The sequence below is a fragment of the Epinephelus fuscoguttatus genome, linkage group LG7 (assembly GCF_011397635.1).
Source record: "Epinephelus fuscoguttatus linkage group LG7, E.fuscoguttatus.final_Chr_v1".
NCBI lineage: Eukaryota > Metazoa > Chordata > Actinopteri > Perciformes > Serranidae > Epinephelus > Epinephelus fuscoguttatus.
The window spans coordinates 30,333,111-30,355,667 of NC_064758.1; the positions used below are offsets into that span (position 1 = coordinate 30,333,111).

Below are 22,557 nucleotides of genomic sequence, written 5' to 3' on the forward strand. Positions count from 1 at the left end.
CAAAACCTAAAGTTCAATCTGAGAGAGTAGGAAGTTATACTGAAGTCGTCTATGTAATATCATTAAGAAAACCCACTGTGGTAAAAAGTACCAAAATATTTTATTAAAAGGGTTTCCTCCCTTTGTAACAATATAAAAAAAACATTCCCATGACTACATAACAGATGACTGTTATAGAACATACAGTACAGCTTCAGTATATCAGCCTGTGGACTGCACTTGTTGCCGTCTGGTCTACGAAACAAATAAAATAGTGTTTTTTAAATAAATTTGTTTTTATAGCAACATTGTTTTACACTGTACATCCATGTTCCCTTTAAAGTGGTGGCATAATCAGTGACAGATCAAGGTAATCTGATCCTAATAATCCAAATGGGTTGATTGGCTGATGGTGCACTTTTCTTACATACTATAATGACCGACACACAAACACTACAGGTGTTACTTCAGTCGGTCATTCCTGGAGGGCAAACGGCTGCTCTTGAGAGGGGGGACTTGAGGAATGGCATGCGACACATTCACATCAACTTAACAATAAACAGGTCTATGTACGTTACAGTGACGACTATATTACAATGCAAAATAATTACAAAATGTCAAAAAAAACCCCACAAAAGATCAGCTTCAGAGTACAAAAAATGTTTTAAATAGCTGCTTTAGATTTAAGTAGATCAGTTTGGTTCATCGATGGGTCTGCGACAGTATGGACAGCAGTTGTGCTGAAGCACCAGGAGCTCATAATCCTCACTGTGAAACATCTACGAGGAAACACAGAGACAGGAACAGAAAAAAGAAAAGTTATATAGAAGACAAGCAATATGACAGGATAAGAGTGAAAGAAAGAAAGACAGATAGACTTCGCCTGTGCTTCACCGCAGGATATACAAGCTGTGTGTCTTATAAATGCTGTACCTTGAAGCAGGTGGGGCACATGGTGATGCTCACATCAGGCAGCAGGGAGCGGAAGTATTCCCATTTGAGCGGCCTGGGCCAGCGTTTGATCAGGACGTCCCTCCTGCTCATGGAGCGCAGCACCGAGCGACTCACCTTGACGGGGACAAAGGTGGAGCCCCCCTGCTGCTTGGACACACACACGAACATGTCCACATTCTATTATGGAGCCCGTCCTTTTACCCTCTTCCAGCTGGTTTGCCCAGTTGGTGGAATATTAATCGTCTCATCTCCTCTCTGTCCTTTCTTACCTCAAAGCTCATTTTGGCTGTAAATGGGTCTTCCTCTGCATCGTCCAAGCCATCATCCATCCTCAAAGCCTGCAGCTCTGAATGGTGGTGATTAAGGACAAACAGTTCCAAGCAGTGCACACATTTCACACATTTCAACATCACATTTTATTTCATGTGTGTTTTCTATAGTGATCTATTTTCAAGAAAGGAAAAACTCTTATAAAATGATCCCTCAGAGACTATTCTAAAAGTGAGTGTGTTCAAAATGCCGATCAGTCGTGCCTGTCAGTCACATCGTGGCTCTGGAAGAACAGAGCAGACCTCAGTGCCCTTGAGTGTCTGCCGGTTAATGCAGGTTAATCCCTGCACTAGGGCTGTGGCTACGGCTCTTGGAGGGTTAGTGTCATTAAGATGAGACAGGAGAGCCTCGCTAACCCTATTAGCTCAAGAGCTAAGATGACTTAGCTCTGACAGCTTACCCACCAGCACAGAATCGAGGCCAACGCAGACTAAACAGCTTCTTAGAACTGTCACAAGGCGGAGGGGAGTCACGTGCTTCATTTCCAAGAGATGTGCAGCGTGTAAGGGCAGAGGATGCAGCCTCTCGGGACCAGCCAAGTGAGGAGTTCATAATTCATACAAAGCATGGGAATTGTCTGTTACTCTGTGTGTATATTTATGTGCAGTTACATCGGGTAAATGATCAAAGGATACCACCGTTGTCCATGTCCTGCCAGCGTGCATCCCTCTGATCCATGTGAGGGACTTCTAAGTCAATCAGAGACACAGCCTCTTCATCACTGATGCCCTCCTCCAGGTAGAACTGCACCAGAGGCAAGATCTCTGTACACAAGGAGACGAGCTTTGTTACAAACACAAATGGAATCCTCGCTGACAAACACTGCACACAATGTGTTTGTGTGTCACTGACCATATGATGAGGCTGAGTAGATGAAAGGCTGCCTGCAATTGATGCACACGCTCCCCTGGTTGTTCAGCAGGGGATTGCTGGTGGAGCAGCGGAAGCACAACATGCCCTCAATCAGTTCCTGCAGGAAACACATGGAAGTTTAACCTGACACACTCAAGAGCACAGGATGGGGGTAACCACTCCAATAATCACTGAATCTGACGGATATTTCAGAACAAGTATACCAGTAGAGTTGGGCCGATTACTGGTTTTGCTGGTCAGGTCCAGTGATTGAACTTAAACTGGTTTGATTTTATGCAAATAGGCTGAAACAGCACTTATAATTGGGCTAAAACACATACTGGCAAATTAGCAGTCTAAAGCAGCAACGTGTGCCGACAGAATAATGGCGCTAAATCCGACTTGTATCGCATTTGTAATAAGCTATATGACAAGCACACGTTATGTTTGTTTACTTGAAAACTTGAGCCCCGTTTCCACCAAGCAGTACGGTACAGATCAGTTTGGTACGCTTTATTTCCATCTTCACTGTGAAAAGTTGTGGATGGTACCAATGGAACCGTTCCATACCATCCCCATTATTGGTCCCCCCTCTGTTGGGGTACCTAGCACACAGATCCGGTACTAAAAAGGTGGACACTGCAGTCTGTTGATTGGTCCTGATGTTTTTCTGCCTCTTACAGCAGCTGGAGTCAGAGAAAAAAAAATATATACAGTACATATATCACTGGGCCAACTTCTGGCGACTTTTAAGGTGGAACGCTAACTTTTGATGTTAGTCAGTGCATGAGCTGATGACCTGAATCAATCAACACACCTTAAATTTCACTGTAACGACTTGAGTTTTTATATGACATACACTTTTATTAATGAGTGGAACTTCAAGCATTTATATATATTAATTTCGACCAGGTTATGTGAACTGCATATATTCTAATCCTTACTCTGAGAAAAAAAAAAAAGCGTTGTGGAGCGTCGTTCCTGTGTGCTCTGGCAACACTAAACCCCTGAGCTTGCCTGAGAAGGACTAAATGCACAAACCTGCTATTTTTAAATATCCCATTGAGAGAGACTCTCACTGCAGCCTGTTTTATTTTGTTCTGAAAATGTCGGCGTGCTGCCTCGTTCTGTGGACGATAAACAAGGTGAAGACTGATGAAGGAGGAAATACTGTACAGTGAGTGCTGGACGCAGCAGAGAGTGACAACAACCCTGTCCACATTTAAGGGTACTGTTTGAGGTGGAAAAGCTGAGTGGACCTAGGGTCTAGGTACCATGTGTGAAAGGTTACTTTGGTTCCAAAGGTATTATACTGAAAGTGTTTCTAAATAATAGCAAGTGAGGCAGTGCTGCCGCTGTGAGCTGAACTTTTACCTGAAGCCATGTTTATTCGCTAGCAGACAGGCTATTGACCTATCTCTTAAGTGGTTACATATCCGCTCTGATCTCGATCACACAGCTGACATTTACATTGTTTGTTTACATGATGCAACAGAAGTGCATGTTTTAAGGATAACTTTGTCATTTTTCATCATTAACTTCATCTATCCAAATTTGGGGTATAGTGTGACACTAAACAACATGGTTTTTTTACAGTGTTCTCTGTGTCTCCTTCAAAACCTGCTGTTCTTCCATGAACCGGTAACGTCAGGGGTGCTTGGAAGAACTACAAGCTATTTCGGCTTTAATTTCTAGTCTCCACCTCTGGGTATCCGGGGGACGTGCTCTAGATGCATCTAAAAACAAATCTTCCTTCTTATCACACATTGCAAACTAGCTGCGTGTTCACCAAAATGGCATCATTTGCAAAATATTATCAACGAGGATATTTTTTACAGTGTATTTGCCAACCGGGAGCTTCAAGCAGGATATTTATTTGACCCACCTGAAGAAATACAGTGCAAAGCAGCCACTGAAATCACCAGAACTAGAATCAGAGATACATTATTGATCCCCGAGGGGGAATTGTGATCCGTTACAGGAGCAACTGCAACAGGCTACATGCACGGTCGGCACATGCAAGAGGGAAAACTCAGAACTCAGCTTCTCTGTCAACTGACTGCATTTAAAGCCAACACTGATTGGATATCCACTTAAAATGTGAAGAATTCAGTGTGGACAGAGAGCTCCAGCCTGACACCTGGTAAAATTCGGTATACCAGTCTACCCAGCAGTTACATCAAACTGTTGAACACACCTCACTGTCATGACACGGTTTGGAGCGAATGGTGAGGCTGTCCAGCTCGATGGAGTCCTGGAAGCGAGAGGGAGTGTACAGCTCCTGCAGCTTCTCGTAGCAATACCTGGCAAGCTTATATGCACCCAGGTTTCGACTCTGCTTTGCCAGCGCATACAAAGTGCTACTGATAATAAGGTTAAGGAAAACCTATGCAAGAGGAGCAGCAGGAAAAGAGATGTTGATTTCTAGATATCTAATTCAAAGTGAGTTATTTTTTATGTGGAAACATTTACGCTTTTGTGTGTTTATAAATAGACATGACTGCTACTACTTTATGAGTAAAACAAGAGCCATGCTGACCCAGCAACATTGGCTGAGTGCCTTGGAAGTAATACCTTGTTTAAGTTGTTTGTGGTGTTATGTGTGTGCTTATACAAGCATGCCCGCCTGTTTTTGTATTCGAGTTGAGGAAATTGTGGCTTATTTGTATTTATATAGAGACAGATTGTTAAGAGAGCAGCTCTGAGAGTGGCAATGACAGGTCAATGAGTTGCAGCTGCAACAGCTCTATGCTGGCACTCCTCCATCACCTAAAATTTAACACCACTCCTCTCCTTTCCTCTCCACTCAACTACTCTCCAGCTCCACCCACACACCCAGATTCTGTTCCATGGCTGGGACTGTTGATAAATGCACGTCCTCCAATTGTGCAACTTGTTTAGTGCAGCTTTTCTCTGACATTGTGTTTAATTGTTCAAACCCAGTCCGACGCATCCCGGCTAAGTCTATAAATCTAAGTTCAAAGTTTCTGGAACACCTCAGTTTGGCTGCAGAGGATCCCAGCTGCTCAGCCTGATTTCCTCCTCAAAGGCTGGGCTTTCCTTCCTCACACTCTGCCTCCACTGTGTGTGACTACATGAATTCGTCTGTGTGGCTGTGGGTGGCTTTGTGTGTGTGTTTTTTCAAATTAAAACACATTGTTTAGTGTGTTTATGTATGGATGCACAAAGTTCACTAATCAAAGCATTTGTTTAGGTAACGGAGAATGTGCCTCTTGCTGGCATCTTCTCCTCCTCCCCATCATCACCCCTTTTCTTTCTCTCAGCAGCAGCATGGTTTCCGCAGTGGCGCCAACTCTTCCGCTTTCTCTCTCCCTCTATCTTCTTTCCACCATTTTATCACCACAGTCTCTGCCAGTCTTGATTTTAGATTGGCGTATCTGTACCAGGGAGGAAGGACCCCACAATACCTGTTTCTAAAAATATTTGCTTAATATCTTCCGTTCTGTTGGGACTGCTTTCTCAAATGGAAGGATACACTTTCGAAATGCCCTTCGGTATGTCCTTGGTGAGGTTGTTCAGGAGGAACCTGCAGATGTTGAAGAGCGTATCTGGCATGTGGGAACTGAAGGGCTCATCCTGTAAAGGAACAGTTCAAAAGAAAAGACTGAAAAACAAAAGCTGCTTGGTTTCAGTGTTCCTGTGGATTGGAAAAAGTCACACAAGGCATTAAATTCATTCTAAAACAAGGCTATAGGTTTTAAAATGTCTTAAATCAATCTTTCAACAGTCAAAATGTAAATCAAAATGCTAAGACACAGGAAATATGATTGTATGAATCTTTTTTCTGACATTGTATAGTAAAATCTCAAAATAATTGGCAACATATATTTTTAAAAATAATTTAACAGAAGCCTCTTGCATTAATGTCAAACAGATCAAAATAGCAGGAACAACAAAGCTTATACTTTATTTTCAGACAGGATGCTCAGAGCAGAGGATCCACTGCAAGCCAGCGAGCTGTCACTATACCCTGGACAACATGGGGAAATGCCAATCCAGCAAAAATTGCCAATTTAACCCAAGATTTCAAGGCATGGCATAAACCAGTACAAGGCAATGCATAAGACTCCGTGTTATTTCATGCAAAAAGTTTGGGAATTAAGGTAGTGGAATCCAGCATGCAGAGTGAGAAACACGTAATTGCCAAGAAAACTCGCCTACATGCCAGGTATTTTGCAGTTCTCTTCTACCTTTGTCTCCACCATGTATAATTATGTTGCTAAAATTGCCGCTTACTAATCAATTAACCCCAACTAATCAACACTGGTTCATGTATTTTTTCCCCCTTCACTTTGGTTATTGGGTGGCATGATGGTGAAGTAGTTAGCACTGTCGCCTTACTACTGCCTTTTCCCTGTGTCAGCGTGGGTTTTCTCAGGGTACTCCGGCTTCCTCCCACAGTCCAAAGATATGCAGGTTAACTGTGACTCTAAATTGCCCATAGGTGTGAAGGGTTGTCTGTCTCTATGTGTCAGCCCTGTGATAGTCTGGGGACCTGTCCAGGGTGTACCCCCAAGGGCGTAGGTTTGATTTTCACATTGGTAAGGACATAAAAGTGCTCCATGGCGGCGACCTGTATGTTGATGATTTTTTTAATGCAATTTCACGTCATGTGAAACTGATCACTGCTTTATAATGCATATTTAGATATCTACACTAAATACAATAATGTCTTGGTTAATGTATTCTCTAATGTTATCAGTTACATGAATATACACTGATAACTTCACCACATCTGTTTGTATGTGCTTCCCAGGGTAAACTATAATATCTGTGATTATCAAGTTTTAATAGAATCTTTTCAGGCCCAGTGCTACCCACTTGATAGCATATTGTCATGGTCGCTTTGGTCAGAGACGAAGGAAGGAGGCAGTCCTTTTTTCAGGCAAAATTTGACATACATGCAAAGGCTCCTTAAAATGAGCCATGATGTCTCCCTAGCCTCCGCACTTGTTGATGGCGGAAATATTTGGGCAAATCAGCTGTCAGTCTTACTGAGTCGTTTATATATAGACCTAATAAGCTTTAGCTAGGCACTGATCAAAAATCTAATTCATTAAATTCAAGTTTTGAATTTACTGGATTTTTTAAATTCACTTCACTTTATGCATGAATCAGTATTTTTACTTACCCCTAGTCACAATGCTGAATCTTACTATCAACATCCTTCACAATTCAATTTCACCTGTGAGACTCCTGTCTCTCCTCTATCTCCTCCTGTCTCTCTTTCATTTCCTTCAGTCTCTCTTCCTGCCTCTCCTCCTCCATCTCCTCCAGTCTCTCTACTACTTGTCATCTGACAAAAAATATATTGATACAAGACATGTGAGCAGTGGGACAATTTGAGACGCAACAGTCATAGATTTTGATTGTTGTGACGCACACCCACAAAGTCAGTGGCGAGAGCGGCGCTGGGGAGGACCAATCACACGTCACCAAAATAACGGTAGAGCCAATTGATGAGCAATACAAGGTTAGAGGCGGGACGTATGGTAGACACCAACGACTGTTAACCCTTTGTGCGCCATATTGGGCGGACACCAACAGCCAGTGTTTATATTGGTAGGGACAATACAGAAGGGGCTGAATATTGGTAGGGACGCCTATGCCTCACCTCTCACCCAATGTCAGCTGGGATAGGCTCCGCGACCACCAACAGGATAAGCAGTTACGGAAAATGAATGAATGACTGAACTTTCTTTATTGTAAAATTGGTCTTAAAGGTCCACTTTCTAGAGCCAGTGTATAATTTGTCCTTTTTGGGCTGCCGTAGAAGAAATGATGAACTCTGTGGAGGAGGACCAGCTCACTATTTAGATATAAACTGTCATTCTAAGGTAATGAAAGCACAATGATTCTTAGTTTCAGGTGATTATAAACCAATGAAAATATAGCCAGGAATATTATACACCATTTCTGCCTGTAGAGGCCCCTAAATCCTACACGCTGGCCCTTTAAATGTCATTCTGAGTGGCATTACAAAAGTCTTAAATCCAACTAGCCTTAACCTTTAGAGACCTTGGGTTTACTTTTTTAAAAGCTCCATCTCTCCTACTCCTCTGCTTAATTGTTTCTTCCTTTAGCCTGGTCTAAAACCCTACACAATAGTGCCTCATCCCACCTCACTGTGCCCTTCTCACATTGTTGGGGTGAAAAGGAAAAAAGAATTTGCCAAAGCAATCACTAACAGCACTTTATCCCAAATGTGGATAGTTCAAATCTATAGTGCCTGCCTGGGAGAGTTAAGGTGAGATATCGAGGTTTCCTGCTCTGGTCTGGATCACGGCGATGCCTCTCTATTGCAGGGGTGTGACCAAAGCCGAGCAGAAAGCTGAAACAACAAACTGCGGACACTGACACAGGCCAGGTCACCCATTTAGTGCTCATAACCACAGAATGCTTGTTTGTAAGTGGGTTAGGGGCTGGGGGCTTAGAGAAGACCACTGATGAAGTAGTCATCATGATCAATCAAGCAGCTGGTTACTATGGTGACAGTGATCAGAGAGGATTCAGGAAGTGAACCATTTTGACTGTCGCATTAGAGGGCATGTCTATCACTGTGAGCAGTTATGTGCAGAATGTTCATCGGACATTTTCTCAGTCAAAAAACATTTGCAAAAACATTTTATAATGGGGCTTCCTGAGTCGTTGAAGGTGATTAAATTCCCCTTCAGTGGTCTCCACCTGAACTTAACAACCTCAGCTCTCTTTTGTTCACTTTTCCTAACCACCTCTGTGCACATTTTAATTTGTCCTTTACCCAGAGTCTCTTTTTTTTTTGGATTGACATAATCTTGCAGAGCCAGACCTCCTCCTTGTCAAACCCACAGCGGTCTCGAGAAATTTGAGCACAAACGTTGATTAGAAAGAGGGCAGAAACGCAGTGGGCTGTCAGTATATTTCAAGTAAAAAAATAAAAAAAAAAACCTATATCAGGAACACGAATGTGTTTATACCCAAACAGAAACCTAACCACATAGCAGGTAGTGTTTCCAAGGCTTTCAATCTGACAGCCAATCAAATGGCTGCCTCCTGATTTTTCAGGCCTCCTCCCACTTCTTCTCTGATCTGGCTATGAAAGATTACAGTTGACAATGTATCGCGTTCTCACCGTGTAGCGCTGAATGGAGTGATAGACGTGGTAAAGCTCAGCGAGATGCTGGAAACGTTCAAACTTCTTCAGCATTTCATCTCTCTGGTCTTCACTTTCTGCTTCACACAAACACACACACATGTACCAAAAGGATTAGTAGGAAATGTTAAATGAGTTCAGCTTTACAGGAAAAACAAATGCTTTGTTCCATTGCAGTGAGGATGGGTCTCACCTCTAGCGATGTCCAGACACTGCATAGAGAGCATCCAATAATAGTACCCTGCATCGTTGAATCTGTTCTCCACCACTGCATTTTGGGTAAGCTGCTCGAGGACTTTGACTGCTTCGTTCTGTCGCCCTGCCTTGTGAAATGCTACAGAGTGGAAGAAAGAAAGAAGCAGTGATTGATGGATTGTTATGATGTGCCCTTAAGGCAATGCTGGAGTGCCAATCCTCGCCATCCATCTTTATTGGATTATTTTTAGGACAAAGTGTCCTGTTGTGGTGTTTTTGCGCTGCACTTTCTAGATATTATTTCACAATCAAACACTTGAAAAGTATGATGACAACTCTTTTTCTTCCTATCAATCAGTTTAAGTTTGAGTAGGAAGTGCTTTTGTTAGCTGTTCAGTGATGTCCTGTTGGTGGCTATTTCCTTTTAAAACTGTTGCCAGACACGGTTAAGAACATACACTATATAAAAATAATGGACCCTGTGGTGTCGCCCATTGGTTTGTGGACTGCTGTGAAGCCTTGAGTTTGGCCATCTTAGACTTTTGGATCCAGAAGTTACTAAATGTAAACCAAAAATGAACCAACCAAACCATACCAAAATTTAAACAGCTGCCATGAACCGGAAATATAGCTACAGAGACCAAACCATTTTGTGTACCTGGCTGAAAACATGTAAACTGCTGCTGTTAAGTTGTGCATAATAACATGGGCGTCTATAGGGATTGACTCACTTTTCAAGTCAGCCTAAAGTGGCTATTTAAGGAACTTTATTTTTAAGCCTCTGAGGTTGCCGTTTTGTTAAGAACAACACAGCTTTCGTGCACTGGCTATGGCTTGAATCTCTATCAGACCACAGCAATGATAAAAAGTAGAAAAGCAGACGTGCGTTTATGAAAGTGTAAGTGAAAATACAAAAACATCAGCTGTGTCTCAATTCAAGGCTGCGGCCTTTGAAGGACGCGGCCTTCACGTCAACGTTGGCCACATCCTTTGTATTGTATTGTTCTTTATATTTTTTTATTTAATACTTGAGGAGATGATTAACCACTGGAGACACCATTGTTTGATATATTTCAGGCTGATGGAGGACAGCTGTCAGGTTAACTTATTAAATTAAGATTGTTTAAGCTGTGTGCTTTTAGCTAATAGTAATGTTAACAACAGTTAACTTAAGTAAATTTTTTTTAATATACTTTATTAATCCCCAAATTCAATTTTTTCACTCCATTGTCATTAACACACAGGCCTGAAACACACACACATGCACAAACAGGACCTATACATGCATTAAATGGAGAGATGTCAGGGTGAGAGGGCTGCCCATGGACAGGCGCCCCTAGCTGGGGAGTTCAGTGCTTTGCTCAAGGGCACCTTGGCAGAGAACTGGCACCTCTCCAGCTATCAGTCCACGCTCTATATTTGGTCTGGGCCAGGACTTGAACCGCTGACCCTTCGATTCCCAACACAAGTTTCTGAGTTACTGCCGCCAAATGAATATAAAATCGTCACTGGCGCATCTTGCAATAGGCTGAGCCACGAATTATTCATCAGTCGCATCCTCCAAATTCTGGGAAAGAAGGCTTCACTTCTCGGCGCATTTGAAGGAGCCTTCGATATGGGACAGCCTTGGTCGCGCCTATGTGACACAACTGGTCTTCAAATGCAGTTTTCGAAGGCTGCAGCCCTTGAATTGAGACACAGCTAATATGTCTGATGCATGCTCTATTAATGTATTAATATGTGTCACAACATACCATTATAAATGAAGCATAGTGTTACAGAAAGCAATAAAAAAAATAAAATCATATTCTGCACATAAGGGAACATGTTTGTTTGCTACAGACCCCAGCATAAATCCCATCATCCTCCTTTTTATATCGTTGTCAGTGAGAATGAAATGCAAGAATTACAATTCCCACTAAAAGTGTGACTCATATTGTAATATCAATATCTGCCAAAAATAACTGCAACGTGATGAATCACTAAAGATTAGCTGATTTTCGCTACAAATGGATTCTCATACCACAGAATTTCACTGTACCAAAAAATAAAAACACCTAACCTGTGTACCAACACACACACAGACACACACACTCTAACTACATGCCAAAGCAATTTATACTAACTTACAAATGTTTCACATGTAATACCTAACACAGGTCTTTTTTGCTCCCACATATCAAACACCACTCGACTTTAAAGCCCTAATAAACACAAGCGCTATTCTTGGTGTTCTACTCGGAGGGTAATTAGAAGCAGCTTTGGGGAGTCGACCAAACCAATGACCCTGCGCCTGCATCCACAGTGGGGGTCAGGACATATTAGTGGCAAATATTTATCAGTCTACCTAACCGGATAAAAACCACATTCAGCTGCTGATGGTTAATGTTAGGAAGTAGCACCCACTCCTTCCTCCTCATAGAAACATAAAACAAGCTGGCAAAAATGCATCGGTAATGAGAAAACACTCAAATGGCCTTCAGGTGATGATAAAAAAAATCCTGCAGACCCAATTAAATCTCTTGATGGAATCCTGGAGGTCCAGAACCTCATTTTGGGAACAACTGAGCTGCACTTGAGGTCCCCAAAATATGTACCAAATCAATTCAGCCAAGTGTTGACTACTTCTAAGTTGTTATTGGGAGGTACCAGTGCAGTGGACAGAAGACAGGGCCAGTCCCTTAGACTCAATTACAATCACAAGTAACACAATACTGTGTCAGCGCCTGACTAAAATACACACAATCAGCAAAATGCATGACCATAAGCAAGCTCCAATACAATCAAGCCTGTTCAGTCATGAGCTCCATGTCGAGACAGGCAGAGGAAGATTATGTAGAGGAGGAAATATGCCTGCTGAGATCATAATTATAAATCTATGAGCTGATTATAACTATGGTTACAGTTGGTAATCATCATCAGAGCCGCTTGTAGTACTGGTGATTAGAGGCATGCATGCATGTCATTCAGTTAACAGGCAGCTCAGTTCTGTTCTGCTCCGCTCCAGCAAAGAGGATCATGTTTTACAGTGAATACAGAGAATCTGAAGGAAGTAGTGAAAAACGTCTGCGTCCAGAGAGCCGGCTGGGCTTTATCACTTCCATATGTAAACACTAGCTGTGGCTGCAGACTTAAATGTTAACTGATATAACCTTGGAAACTTACTTTAAGGAGAATGTGAATTTATACACTGAAGCATCCTACATAGGCTGGATAAAAGTGAAAGTGAAGCCCTGCTGGTGAGTCAAACTCACCTTTTTGCGCCTCCTCAAAGCGGTCATTCTCAGCCAGCCACTGGGCATAAGGCACAAAGACATCATTCTTAAAGCGGGGGTGCTCCTCCACCAGTGAGAAGGCCTGAGAAATGGACAGGTGAGAGCAAAGGGGAGGTGTCACGCAGTATACGTGACACGTTGACAAGGGAATTTGTAAGTCTCACAGATTGTAATATATAGAGAACAGCAACAGTCTGCCCTTAGTAATTACGGCTGAACTGCGGTTGATTAGGGACAAACGAGTTACCACACATTATTCAGAGAAACACGTTACTTCCACTCAAAACATCACAACACAGCATTATTAATGAGCTGAGAACAAAGGAAAGAGTATGAGCTATTTCACACTCAATTAGAACTACAACTGCAGCTCTTACGCTGTTTGAATGACAGGGTAGGAAGAGCCGCTGAAGTGCTCTGTGGACACATATTTGCCTGTCACAGTGACTGATTAATCTCAATGTCCTGTGGCAAAAGCTTGAGCCAAGAAACACACACCATTCATGCCATACAGTGAGAGAGAGACAGAGACTGTGTGTGTGTGTCTCAGGCCTGTGAGCCTAAAGTCACTTAAAGAAATACTTTGTTGTAGAGAAGAGTGGGAGCAGTGAATAGCATCCATATGGCCTGTGCTCTTTCCCGTCTTCGTGTCCACCTCCCTCAGTGAAGCACATAAAGCCTAACAGTTCTCTCAACATCCTTCTCCCTCCCTCTGATTTTTCTTTTCTCTCTCTGAAGATCAAATAAATATTCAGGAAGCCGTCAGACACTACAGCACAACCATGTGATCGTGATTTGATGTTCTGTTTTTGGCTCCTCTGTTTCAGCATGCAAATCGCCAATGTGCATCTCAGTAATGCCTTTAACTCGATTAAAGACTCCAGATGGATTAAAGAAATGCTATATTTTCTTCTTGTCTGAGCAGCATGATCCGCCCTGATGGAGGAATATGATTGGAAGCAGAATAGAGCTTTAAGCTGATACTCTGTCAGTGCGGTAGAGTGTTTTGTGCTTCTCACTCACTAATCATCATGTGGGCATGGATTCAGAGAAATCCAAAGCTGGATGATTAGCTCTGGAGTGTGTGTGTGTGTGTGTGTGCGGTTTAAGTTTGTCAGTGTAGGAAATTAGGCAGATGCATTGTCTTTACTGTTTGCATTCGGCTGTGGTTACTTTAATAAATACAATATACTTCTCTGGCCGTGAACATTAAGTGGTTTATGATATGGGTTTCTGAGTACCACAGCAGTTTATTTAGCGCAGTCCTATGTGGTTCACATTATATTTATGTGATTGTCTCAGGACACTCTATATATAAGCCATGATGAGCAGAGCAGGTGTGCCTCCCGTGTGCGCAAGTGTGTCAGACCTCTTCCCAGTGCTGCGTTTCCACATGCAGCTGCACTAGAGCCTGCAGGTCTCCCATCTTGGAATAGGTCTCTGAGGCATAGCCATGGTGCTTCAGCCTCTTGAAGTAGAACGCACACTTTGCCAGCGGTTCGCGTTCAGCCTTGTCCAACTTCCGAGCTATGTCGATCAGCCTGGATGAGAGAGGAGAGGGGAATGAGCACACACAGAGAGGGCGAGTGCAGATAAACCCTTACATGGTTGTATCAAATTATGTTCATGACCCCAAAAGGAATATAAACCAGCAAGGGTCACTGGCTGAATCAGAGTCAGGTTAAAGAGCGCCGACTCTGTTCGGCCGCAGTGTTTTTAGTGCTGACCCGCTGGTAGCACCGCAGGAGACTTACAGCATGAAGACAATAGGTCAGATGGAGTCAATGGGGAGTTCTGATACGACCACCAGACCACTGGCTTATCAGGTTGCCTGGTTTTCAACAACACGCACTCACACCCCACATTCCCACTACACATGGATGAGTGAGAGCTAACAGAGAGGTAATAATTCCCTACGCACTTTCTTAGCTATCATTGCTTTCACTCAGCATATCAAATATACCTTTAACACTGATCCTCTGAGAGGGAAAGACACGTGCTCTGGATGGTAACTATTACTGCCTTCTTCTACTACTACACAACACAGATTTCAAGTTAAAGATCCCCTCCAGACATGGTTTCACACAATTCATGTCTGATGTTTTTTTCTAGAAAATAATGTAACCTAATTAAAATGATTTAAATTATGTTAAATTTATTTGTTAAATTTTGGTGAAAGTATGTGTGTTTAAGCATCAGAATGCTATTTTTTTAAAAAATATATTTCTGGGGCCTTTCTGCCTTCATTTGATGGGACAGCTATAAACTGAAAGCGGGACCGAGAGAGGGCCACGGGTTGGAATTAAACCCACGGTCACTGTGGCAAGGACACAGCCTTTGTACATGGGGTGCCTGCTCTACCAGATGATCTAGTGGACATCCCCAAAATGCTTTTTTCCCAAGCCCTTCTTACAACTTTTTTGTAGGTTTCTGCATTATGACTTTGCTACATATAGACCCACGTACTGCCGTGGGAGCCTTACGTTAGATCGCTTCTTAAATTCATACAATTACACGAACAAAATAAACAATCAAGGCAGCAACTCCTGTGTGCTGTGAGGTAAAATTATGGTTTCTGTCAATAGTGTTTGGTGGCTTTGAAGAGGGCGGTATAATGGCTTCAGTTCCTTTTCTAAAAGGGTTGTCTGACATAAAGATTAGCTGGTAATAATATCCTAAATATAGTGTACAGTGGACTGACATTGATTTCTTTAGGTGGTCCTTTTCTTAGGAGGTTAAAGTACCTTTCCCTGCTGCCCCCGTCCACAGCCACCAGACACCTTTGACAAAACACAGCTATTTCACTTTGCAGAACACATGTAGTTGTTGGTTTAGCAGACAAATCTTCCAAGCTAATACTTTCGTGTGTCGGGGGTGAGGGAGAAGAAGGCATTAGTGCTTTTTGCTAACAGCTGAGTGGGAGTTTCCATTTGAAAAATACAGAAAAGAGTGCAGACTACTGTACACAAGGTGTCCTCACTGAAAATTCCATTCTTGGTGTGTGTGCTCCAGAGGCTTAAAGTTTTCACATCACACTTTTTGCATACCGTGATTGGCTTCCAAACTTGTGATGTCACAGCAAAACTTCAGATTTAAGTTGAGCACAGAGAAAATTTCCACCTTCTGTCGATCAATGTGAAAACAGTCTTTTAGCCTACATGATGTGCAAATCTAGCATCCGACAGAGAGGCTCAAACATCTAAGTCAAGTAGCAATAAGCAACACATATTTTTGAGTTGAGAGGAACTTCAAACTTCAACACATCAAATCAGGAGTCTGCGATGTTTGAAGTATCTTGACTAAGTTGGTTAAGTGTGTATTTGTATCAGATTCAGCCCTGGGGTTCAGAGTTTGAATCTACATCAGGATTTAAATGTGGTCCTTTGTATTTTGTCTCCTCCTCCTAATGTAAACACTTGAAGTGACGTGCCTGGAGCAGACGCCCATATAAAGAAATCCAGCACCAGCTGACGTCAGCTTGTCTCGAAAATAGAATTAAACGTTGGAAACAGAGTATTCAGAACAGCTTGAAACCTAAGGTTATGCTCACAGGGATTAATTCTATATAATTACCTCATCATTTGAAACTTTGTCCACATATAATATGGGCATTTGACATTGTAACATGATATATAGAGTGCTGAGTGTGCTGAGTGTGCCGAGAGTGCCGATCGTTTACATAGTTTCAATGGAGTTCAAAATGGGCCTGAATATTATGGATGACATACAGATTTGGGAAAACCATGCACACAAATCTTTAAAGCTGATTTAGAAAAGTTTAAACAGGAAAAAAGTGTATCTATGGTGAAAGACTGATCTTTTCTTTTTTATACAGTGACTGACACCTACATGTCCTCCCAGCCGTGTTCTCCTATAATGTCTATGGCTTTGAGATGTTCTCCTGCTGACAGGTACATCTCTGCTGCTGCCCGGGGCTCTTTGCTGCTCTTAGCCCAGTCTGCCTGCTTGGTCATCAGGATCCGCGAGCTCTTGGGGTCTGTCGCTCCAACAAAATCCTGCAAGAAAGACACAGTATTTTCACAGATACAAACTTACTAACACACCAGTGGATAACTGGGAAATCCCTATTAACACTTGTGATAAGCGAGGAATGTATGTAGTTAATCTGGGAGCAGAGCAAGAGCAGCCCGGTTCAGACAGCCATAACCATGTGAGTCAAGGCCGAGACAGGGGGAAGAGAGTCACACAAACAGCAGGCGGCTAGCCCTCCGGTGTCCATCCTACCTAAAACAAACAGCCTGTAGGACCAGATGGCCACACAGCCGCATAAATATACAGCAGCCACATCAAACGCACATACAATCTGATACATACGCACGCACAAATATACACCAACGAGTCATAGCTGTGTCATCTGCTCCAGCAATGTGAATGTAACGCTGATGATCAAAGTGTCCCACCACATGTAAACATAATAAAGCATGAATTTGTCTCAACTCCAACTGACCTCCTCATCAAAGTATTCATGTAAAAGCAGACGCTCGCCTTATTTCTCCCCATTTGTGCTCCATTTCCAGCTCTAACTATGTGTGTAAGTTAACCTTGTGTTGTACAGGGATATGTCTGTAAAAGCACTGTGTGTGTGTGTGTGTGTGTGTGTGTGTGTGTACTGATCAGATGATATATGTGGAGATTCCAGTGATATATGAGGAGATGAAAGACAGACGGTAAAGGGGGGCCGTTTGAACACAGTGCAGGGCCCCAACTTGGCATTAGTGCACATGATGAGGAAAAACATATGTTCTACACCCCTAAAACATGCAGAGCTTTCCAGGTTGTTCTGTCCGTCTTGATATAAAAGTATGTTGCGCATGCATACGTGTGTTTTTGTCAATCTGTGATTTAATCACCTTGGCGTACTCGAACATGCGTAGGTCAGTGTACATGCTCAGGGCTCTGGATTCCTGGCCAGTACGTTTGTAAAGCTTGGCTGCCTCGTGGAATTTCCCCTGGTAGGCATAGACGTCCGCCAGGAACAGCTCATTGTCGTTCTCACCCCGCTTCTTCCTCTCCTGCAAATCAGTCAACACAAACACTGGCATGTGTGCAGAGATAAACACTCACATGCATGTACACACACACACAGCACGTGTGTTCACAGACACAATGAGAGGGTACTAAAAACTACTGGCTTGCTTTGTTCAATCAGCCTGACTTTTGAACCCGCACCAAACTCTTACACCATCAGCTTTAATGAAATTAGAAAACTAATAAAACGTTTATAGAATACAATTAACATTTCTTTTATATCATTAAAGAAAAGCATTTCAAAGAGCGACATTTCCTCTTTTAAAAGTGAGAAAAGCAGAAACTCTCTCCTGTCACAAGCCAAGTTGGAAAAGACTGTCTTCTGCTCCGCGTGCATATTGTCAAGGAATGTGTGTGTGCTTTGCTGTGTGTATATATTTGCTTTCACATGTGTGCGTGTGTGTGTATATTGGACCCGAGGAGGTCATTCAGAATACAGGTTCCTCCCCTGTTCATGAGCTTTTTAAGTGTCGCTCAGGGCAGAGCCTTGCAATTAAATGTATGATGACCATAATAATTGTGTTGACCCAGTATCCCCACAAGCCTTGTCTTACTTAAATGATGTCAGCTCTGGTCGGCAAACAACAAATGTGAGCGCAGCTTGACACAACACTGAAGGATTTTTTTCCCCCCTCTTTCTCAAGAGAAGGTATTACCTCGATGCTACTGATGAGCTCCAGGTAGCGCAGGTCTCTGATTCTAATGAAGGCCTGGAAAGAGAAGTGATCATTAGGAGGAGGGTCAATCAGATGCGTATTTTGTGTTTTCTCTTGCAGTACCAGCTGCCTTACACAGATTTAATGTGAACATGGCTTGTGTTAATATTTGGCTGTGGTGGTGAGTGTTTGCAGATGTCATGAAGCTTGAAGTAAAAGCTAAGTACTGTCGCCACATTTGGAGGAGTTGCTGCTGCTGCTGCTATGTATTTAATATTCTGTGAAGATGAAAGTAGTGAAAGGAAAGGCTTGAGGACACTGATCTTGATCGGAACGATGTGTGTGTGTGTCTGACTGGCCTTCTTGGCAGTGTCAAAGTCGAGTCCCTCCAGGGCTTCTGTGGCTAAATCCCTCCAGTCACTGTCTGTCACACCTAAACAGGCGATCTGGTAGGCCTCCTTGAACATCTTCCTTTCCAGGTACTGGTACATGGGCGCTGACTGAGCAGAGCAACAATACCATGTCAAAAAGCATCACACACTTTAAATTGTGAAAACATTAGCAAGATAAGAGAACCACCAACAAAATCATATCTTCACCATATATCTGTCTAAATAACTGATAGAAAAGCAATCCATGTAGGTAACAAATACAATATTTAATATGCACCAACCATCGACAATGATGAGCTTTCATTTCTGAATTATGATCACATATAACACCGTCACCGCCTCTAAACAAGGATTGGCTGACAACAGACTACACACCTGAGGCACCTCCACAGCAGACATGGAATAGACGTGGAGACAGAAGATCTTAGAGCCGTTGTAGCCGACCACAAAGCCCTGCATCTTCTGCTGGTGTACAGGAAAGTCGCTCGCCTTGATATTAAGGTAGCCGTTGCCAGAGAAGCACAGCATGTCCTCACACTGGGTGTTCCAGGCCACGCTGTTAGCATTAGGCTCCTACAGGGAGAGCAACAGAGAGGAGGCAGGTAAGGGAGGGTTGCGGGGAAATAAGGTCTAGAGGTGAGTGTGGAACACAGACCAGGCAGGAGTGTATGAGTAGTGTATGTACCTGTGCCTAAAGCAAAAAATTGTACATGCATGCATAGTCTTAACCCTCTCCACTGCGTGCTGACCTTAAAAAGTAGCTCTTTGCTGTTGATGTCATAGACTAGGAGAGCGTTGTGTTCATCCACCACAGCCAGTTTTTTACGGGAGGCACTCATGTCCAGGCAGCGCACTGAGGTCGACAGCTTCAGCAGCGTGATGGGAAATGGGTTGTCGACAAATATCTTCAGGATCTACATCACAAAAACAATGACAGGCTGAGCAAAATCAGAACAGAGCGTCAGAGCTAATGCTAGTTGTAAAGATTGTAAACACTACGAGGAATAAAGGTTGTGACTTGCAGTGCCATCCACATACAAAGAAATATTGAAGAAGAAAGCAGTTTCTTTTATGTTCAAAGTCCCGTCTACTGGTGAGCAACAGCACCATTTCTAAGGTTACTTAATGTGGGAATGTGTTTTCTCAAAATACTCACAGCTCCATTCTTTAACCCTACGAGTAGTCCCTCTCTGCCTGGCGGACCACCGATCACTTTGATGTAGCGAATTAGAGACTCCATCACCCATTCTTTTTCCCTGACGCTAGTGAAGGACAGGCACTGGAGCCTCTTCTCCTGCACAAGAGCAGAGCAGGAAAGGTGAGACCACAATCACATTTATTACATGAAATGAAAACTGGTTCTGTATGAGCACATTATTCTGTTTTTATTTCCAGTCTATTTCACTTGTTTAAACATGCTGTAAATGTCTAACAAATCTTAGCACATTGTTCAGCATTGCAAAGTGTGGCTCAACATCACAAAGCAACGCTACGAAGATAAACAATGATTTGATTTGACACAGACGTACACAGCCCGTATGAGCACGGCCCATTTATACCGTCTAAAAGCTGTTTGAGGCATGAAACACAGGCATGCCTGTTAGAGAGAGATCTGAAGCACCTCTGTCACACACAGACAGATTTAAAAGGAAATAACCTCTGTGTTATGGCTGCTCCTCCTCCCTACCAGCCTCTGTCAAACACATAGAGACAAGAAGCAGAGAGGAACCCCGAGAGACACCCACTGGTTCAGCAGACTGTGGGCCTTCCCCTTCATTCAACTGTCTCGCTTTATACAGTTTGAAGAGGGCTGAGGAAGGGGAGAGACGGAGCCTGCAGAGCACATGCACAGCTGGGGCCTTTCGCAAACTAGGCAGAAACATCTGGAAAACTGGCAATTGCATGATATTATCATTTTTCTTTGGGCTTTTTGGGCTAAACACTGATTCACTCTGCTTTCATCATGTTTATAGTGCTCAAATGTCTCTATGGCCTCTTGCACAATCTGTCAAGTGTGCATTAGAGTAATTTACAAAGAACTAGAGTGTCACTGCAGGTCAGCAGAATTTAGGCTGAAGAGCATGACTGAAGGAAAACTGATTGTCTCATTATGTGAGGAGAGACCTGCAACAAAAAAACAGACTCTAAAAGAAACAAGCATGACATTTTAAGTAAGCAAATTTGTGTGCTTTGTTTTTACAATGACTATGTAACTCCATCTCCTCTGACCTGACACAGGATGATGTGCTGGGAGCAGACCACCAGCAAGTTGCATTCAAACTTCCTGCAAATTTTCTCCTTGGTCCGGTAGTGCATGTCTGAGGAGTCGTCCGAGTAGAGCTCATAGATGAGGATCTTCTCGGGCAGCTGGATAGCGAGGCGGTTTCTATAGATGGCGATCTTCTTCACCAGCTCACGGCACTTTATCCTCACTTGGGGAAAGCAGGGAAATGAAGGAAGAGTGGACGTATTAGGAGGGTGAGGGAAGTTTAATTATCTTAGCCAGTGCATCCTGTTAATTTTTTTTTTCAGGGCTGACTGTTACAATGATAGCCCAGTGTTGTACCAAGAGAATCGACTGAAAGGGAACTGCTTACCCTTACAAAATAGTAATTGGATAGGCATGATAGGATAGATATGGCTGATTTGAAAAACACAATATATTCCTATTAAAGTTATTGGTGATGTTAACAGTTTAGTTCAGACAACACTGCCTCTATACTCTCGGTCATGGCACTGATCTGTGATGCTTCACAACACATACATTATTATTTGGCACCACAGTATCTCCTCTGTTGTGAACTCAATATCCTGTTGCTAAAGCAAAAGTGCACCTTTTTGTTCAGTGATGAGGTGCTGGACGATGACATCAGTCATGCTGTCTCTATAAGCATAGCGATCCTTGTAGAGGCCGTGAACTGTACTGAAGATAAGTTGGTAGCAGGCGATGGTCCCATCCTGGCAGCCCAACACCTAGATACGAGATAACAATGTAGCAGTACATCCTATTAACACCTCTAAGAAAAGACTGTGAGAGTGGGAAAATGTTCCTGTTGTTAAAGCATCTACACGGCAGAACTGAGAGAATCTGCCAGCAACCAATTCTCTCTTGTATGCCCCATCACTTCCAGTTAAATATAGCGAAAAGGAAAAAGTTGCTAAGGTGTTACTGCTAAATAAAATGAATTGTGTATCTGTGTAGCTAAATCAGATCAAGGAAACGTCTAAGATGCAGACTGGCACTCTGAATGTCAGGTCTGAGCTTTATCAGCATTTTGCATTAGATTTTCCTACCTCTTCTCTCACTCTGGCACACACACTTTTATTTAAGGTTAGGGATAACTTCTCCAGACTTACTGCTTCACAAGCTGTGGACCTACCACAAAGTTGGAGTCTGGCTTAACCCGGCATGTCCACACCCAGGCGTTCTGCTCTCCGATGGTGCCTAGCCGCACACCATCTTTAGTGTATAGAGAGGCCTGTTTATCAGAGCCCCCCATGACTATGTACTCGCCCTTGGAGAAGTAGCTGACGCAACAGGGGTCATAAGTCAGAGTCCTGTCTTTTCCAATCTGAGAGAGACAAAGAGAGAAGGGGACATTAAACTGAGAATAAAAGTTGTATTTCTCATATGTATCGCCCAAGGGTCTGGGGCCAACACCTCCCACTGTCTGGGCAGACACACATCAAAGTCAAAAGTACATTCAACCATCCCTTTGACT

General features: G+C 42.9%; 1 protein-coding gene across 3 annotated transcripts in view; it reads right to left on the minus strand.

Annotated features, from left to right (window-relative positions):
- Positions 1-107: 107 nt before the first annotated feature.
- ift122 (intraflagellar transport 122 homolog (Chlamydomonas)) overlaps positions 108-22,557 on the minus strand; it is a 27,927-nt gene continuing 5,477 nt past the window's right edge. The window contains exons 9-29 of one of the 3 annotated variants that reach the window (XM_049581512.1): positions 22,216-22,407; positions 21,670-21,808; positions 21,065-21,267; positions 19,992-20,129; positions 19,585-19,749; positions 19,211-19,408; positions 18,803-18,943; positions 18,444-18,497; positions 17,610-17,771; positions 16,588-16,754; positions 14,108-14,279; positions 12,718-12,820; positions 9,462-9,602; positions 9,248-9,348; positions 5,612-5,712; positions 4,313-4,478; positions 2,116-2,233; positions 1,899-2,027; positions 1,203-1,279; positions 913-1,077; positions 108-758 (exon numbers count right to left, since the gene is read on the minus strand). In XM_049581512.1, coding sequence (XP_049437469.1) covers positions 672-758; positions 913-1,077; positions 1,203-1,279; positions 1,899-2,027; positions 2,116-2,233; positions 4,313-4,478; positions 5,612-5,712; positions 9,248-9,348; positions 9,462-9,602; positions 12,718-12,820; positions 14,108-14,279; positions 16,588-16,754; positions 17,610-17,771; positions 18,444-18,497; positions 18,803-18,943; positions 19,211-19,408; positions 19,585-19,749; positions 19,992-20,129; positions 21,065-21,267; positions 21,670-21,808; positions 22,216-22,407 — 2,919 coding nt within the window. In that variant the 3' untranslated portion in view covers positions 108-671. The remainder of the gene's footprint in view (positions 759-912; positions 1,078-1,202; positions 1,280-1,898; positions 2,028-2,115; positions 2,234-4,312; positions 4,479-5,611; positions 5,713-9,247; positions 9,349-9,461; positions 9,603-12,717; positions 12,821-14,107; positions 14,280-16,587; positions 16,755-17,609; positions 17,772-18,443; positions 18,498-18,802; positions 18,944-19,210; positions 19,409-19,584; positions 19,750-19,991; positions 20,130-21,064; positions 21,268-21,669; positions 21,809-22,215; positions 22,408-22,557) is intronic. The other 2 variants (XM_049581514.1, XM_049581513.1) reach the window with 2 other exon arrangements.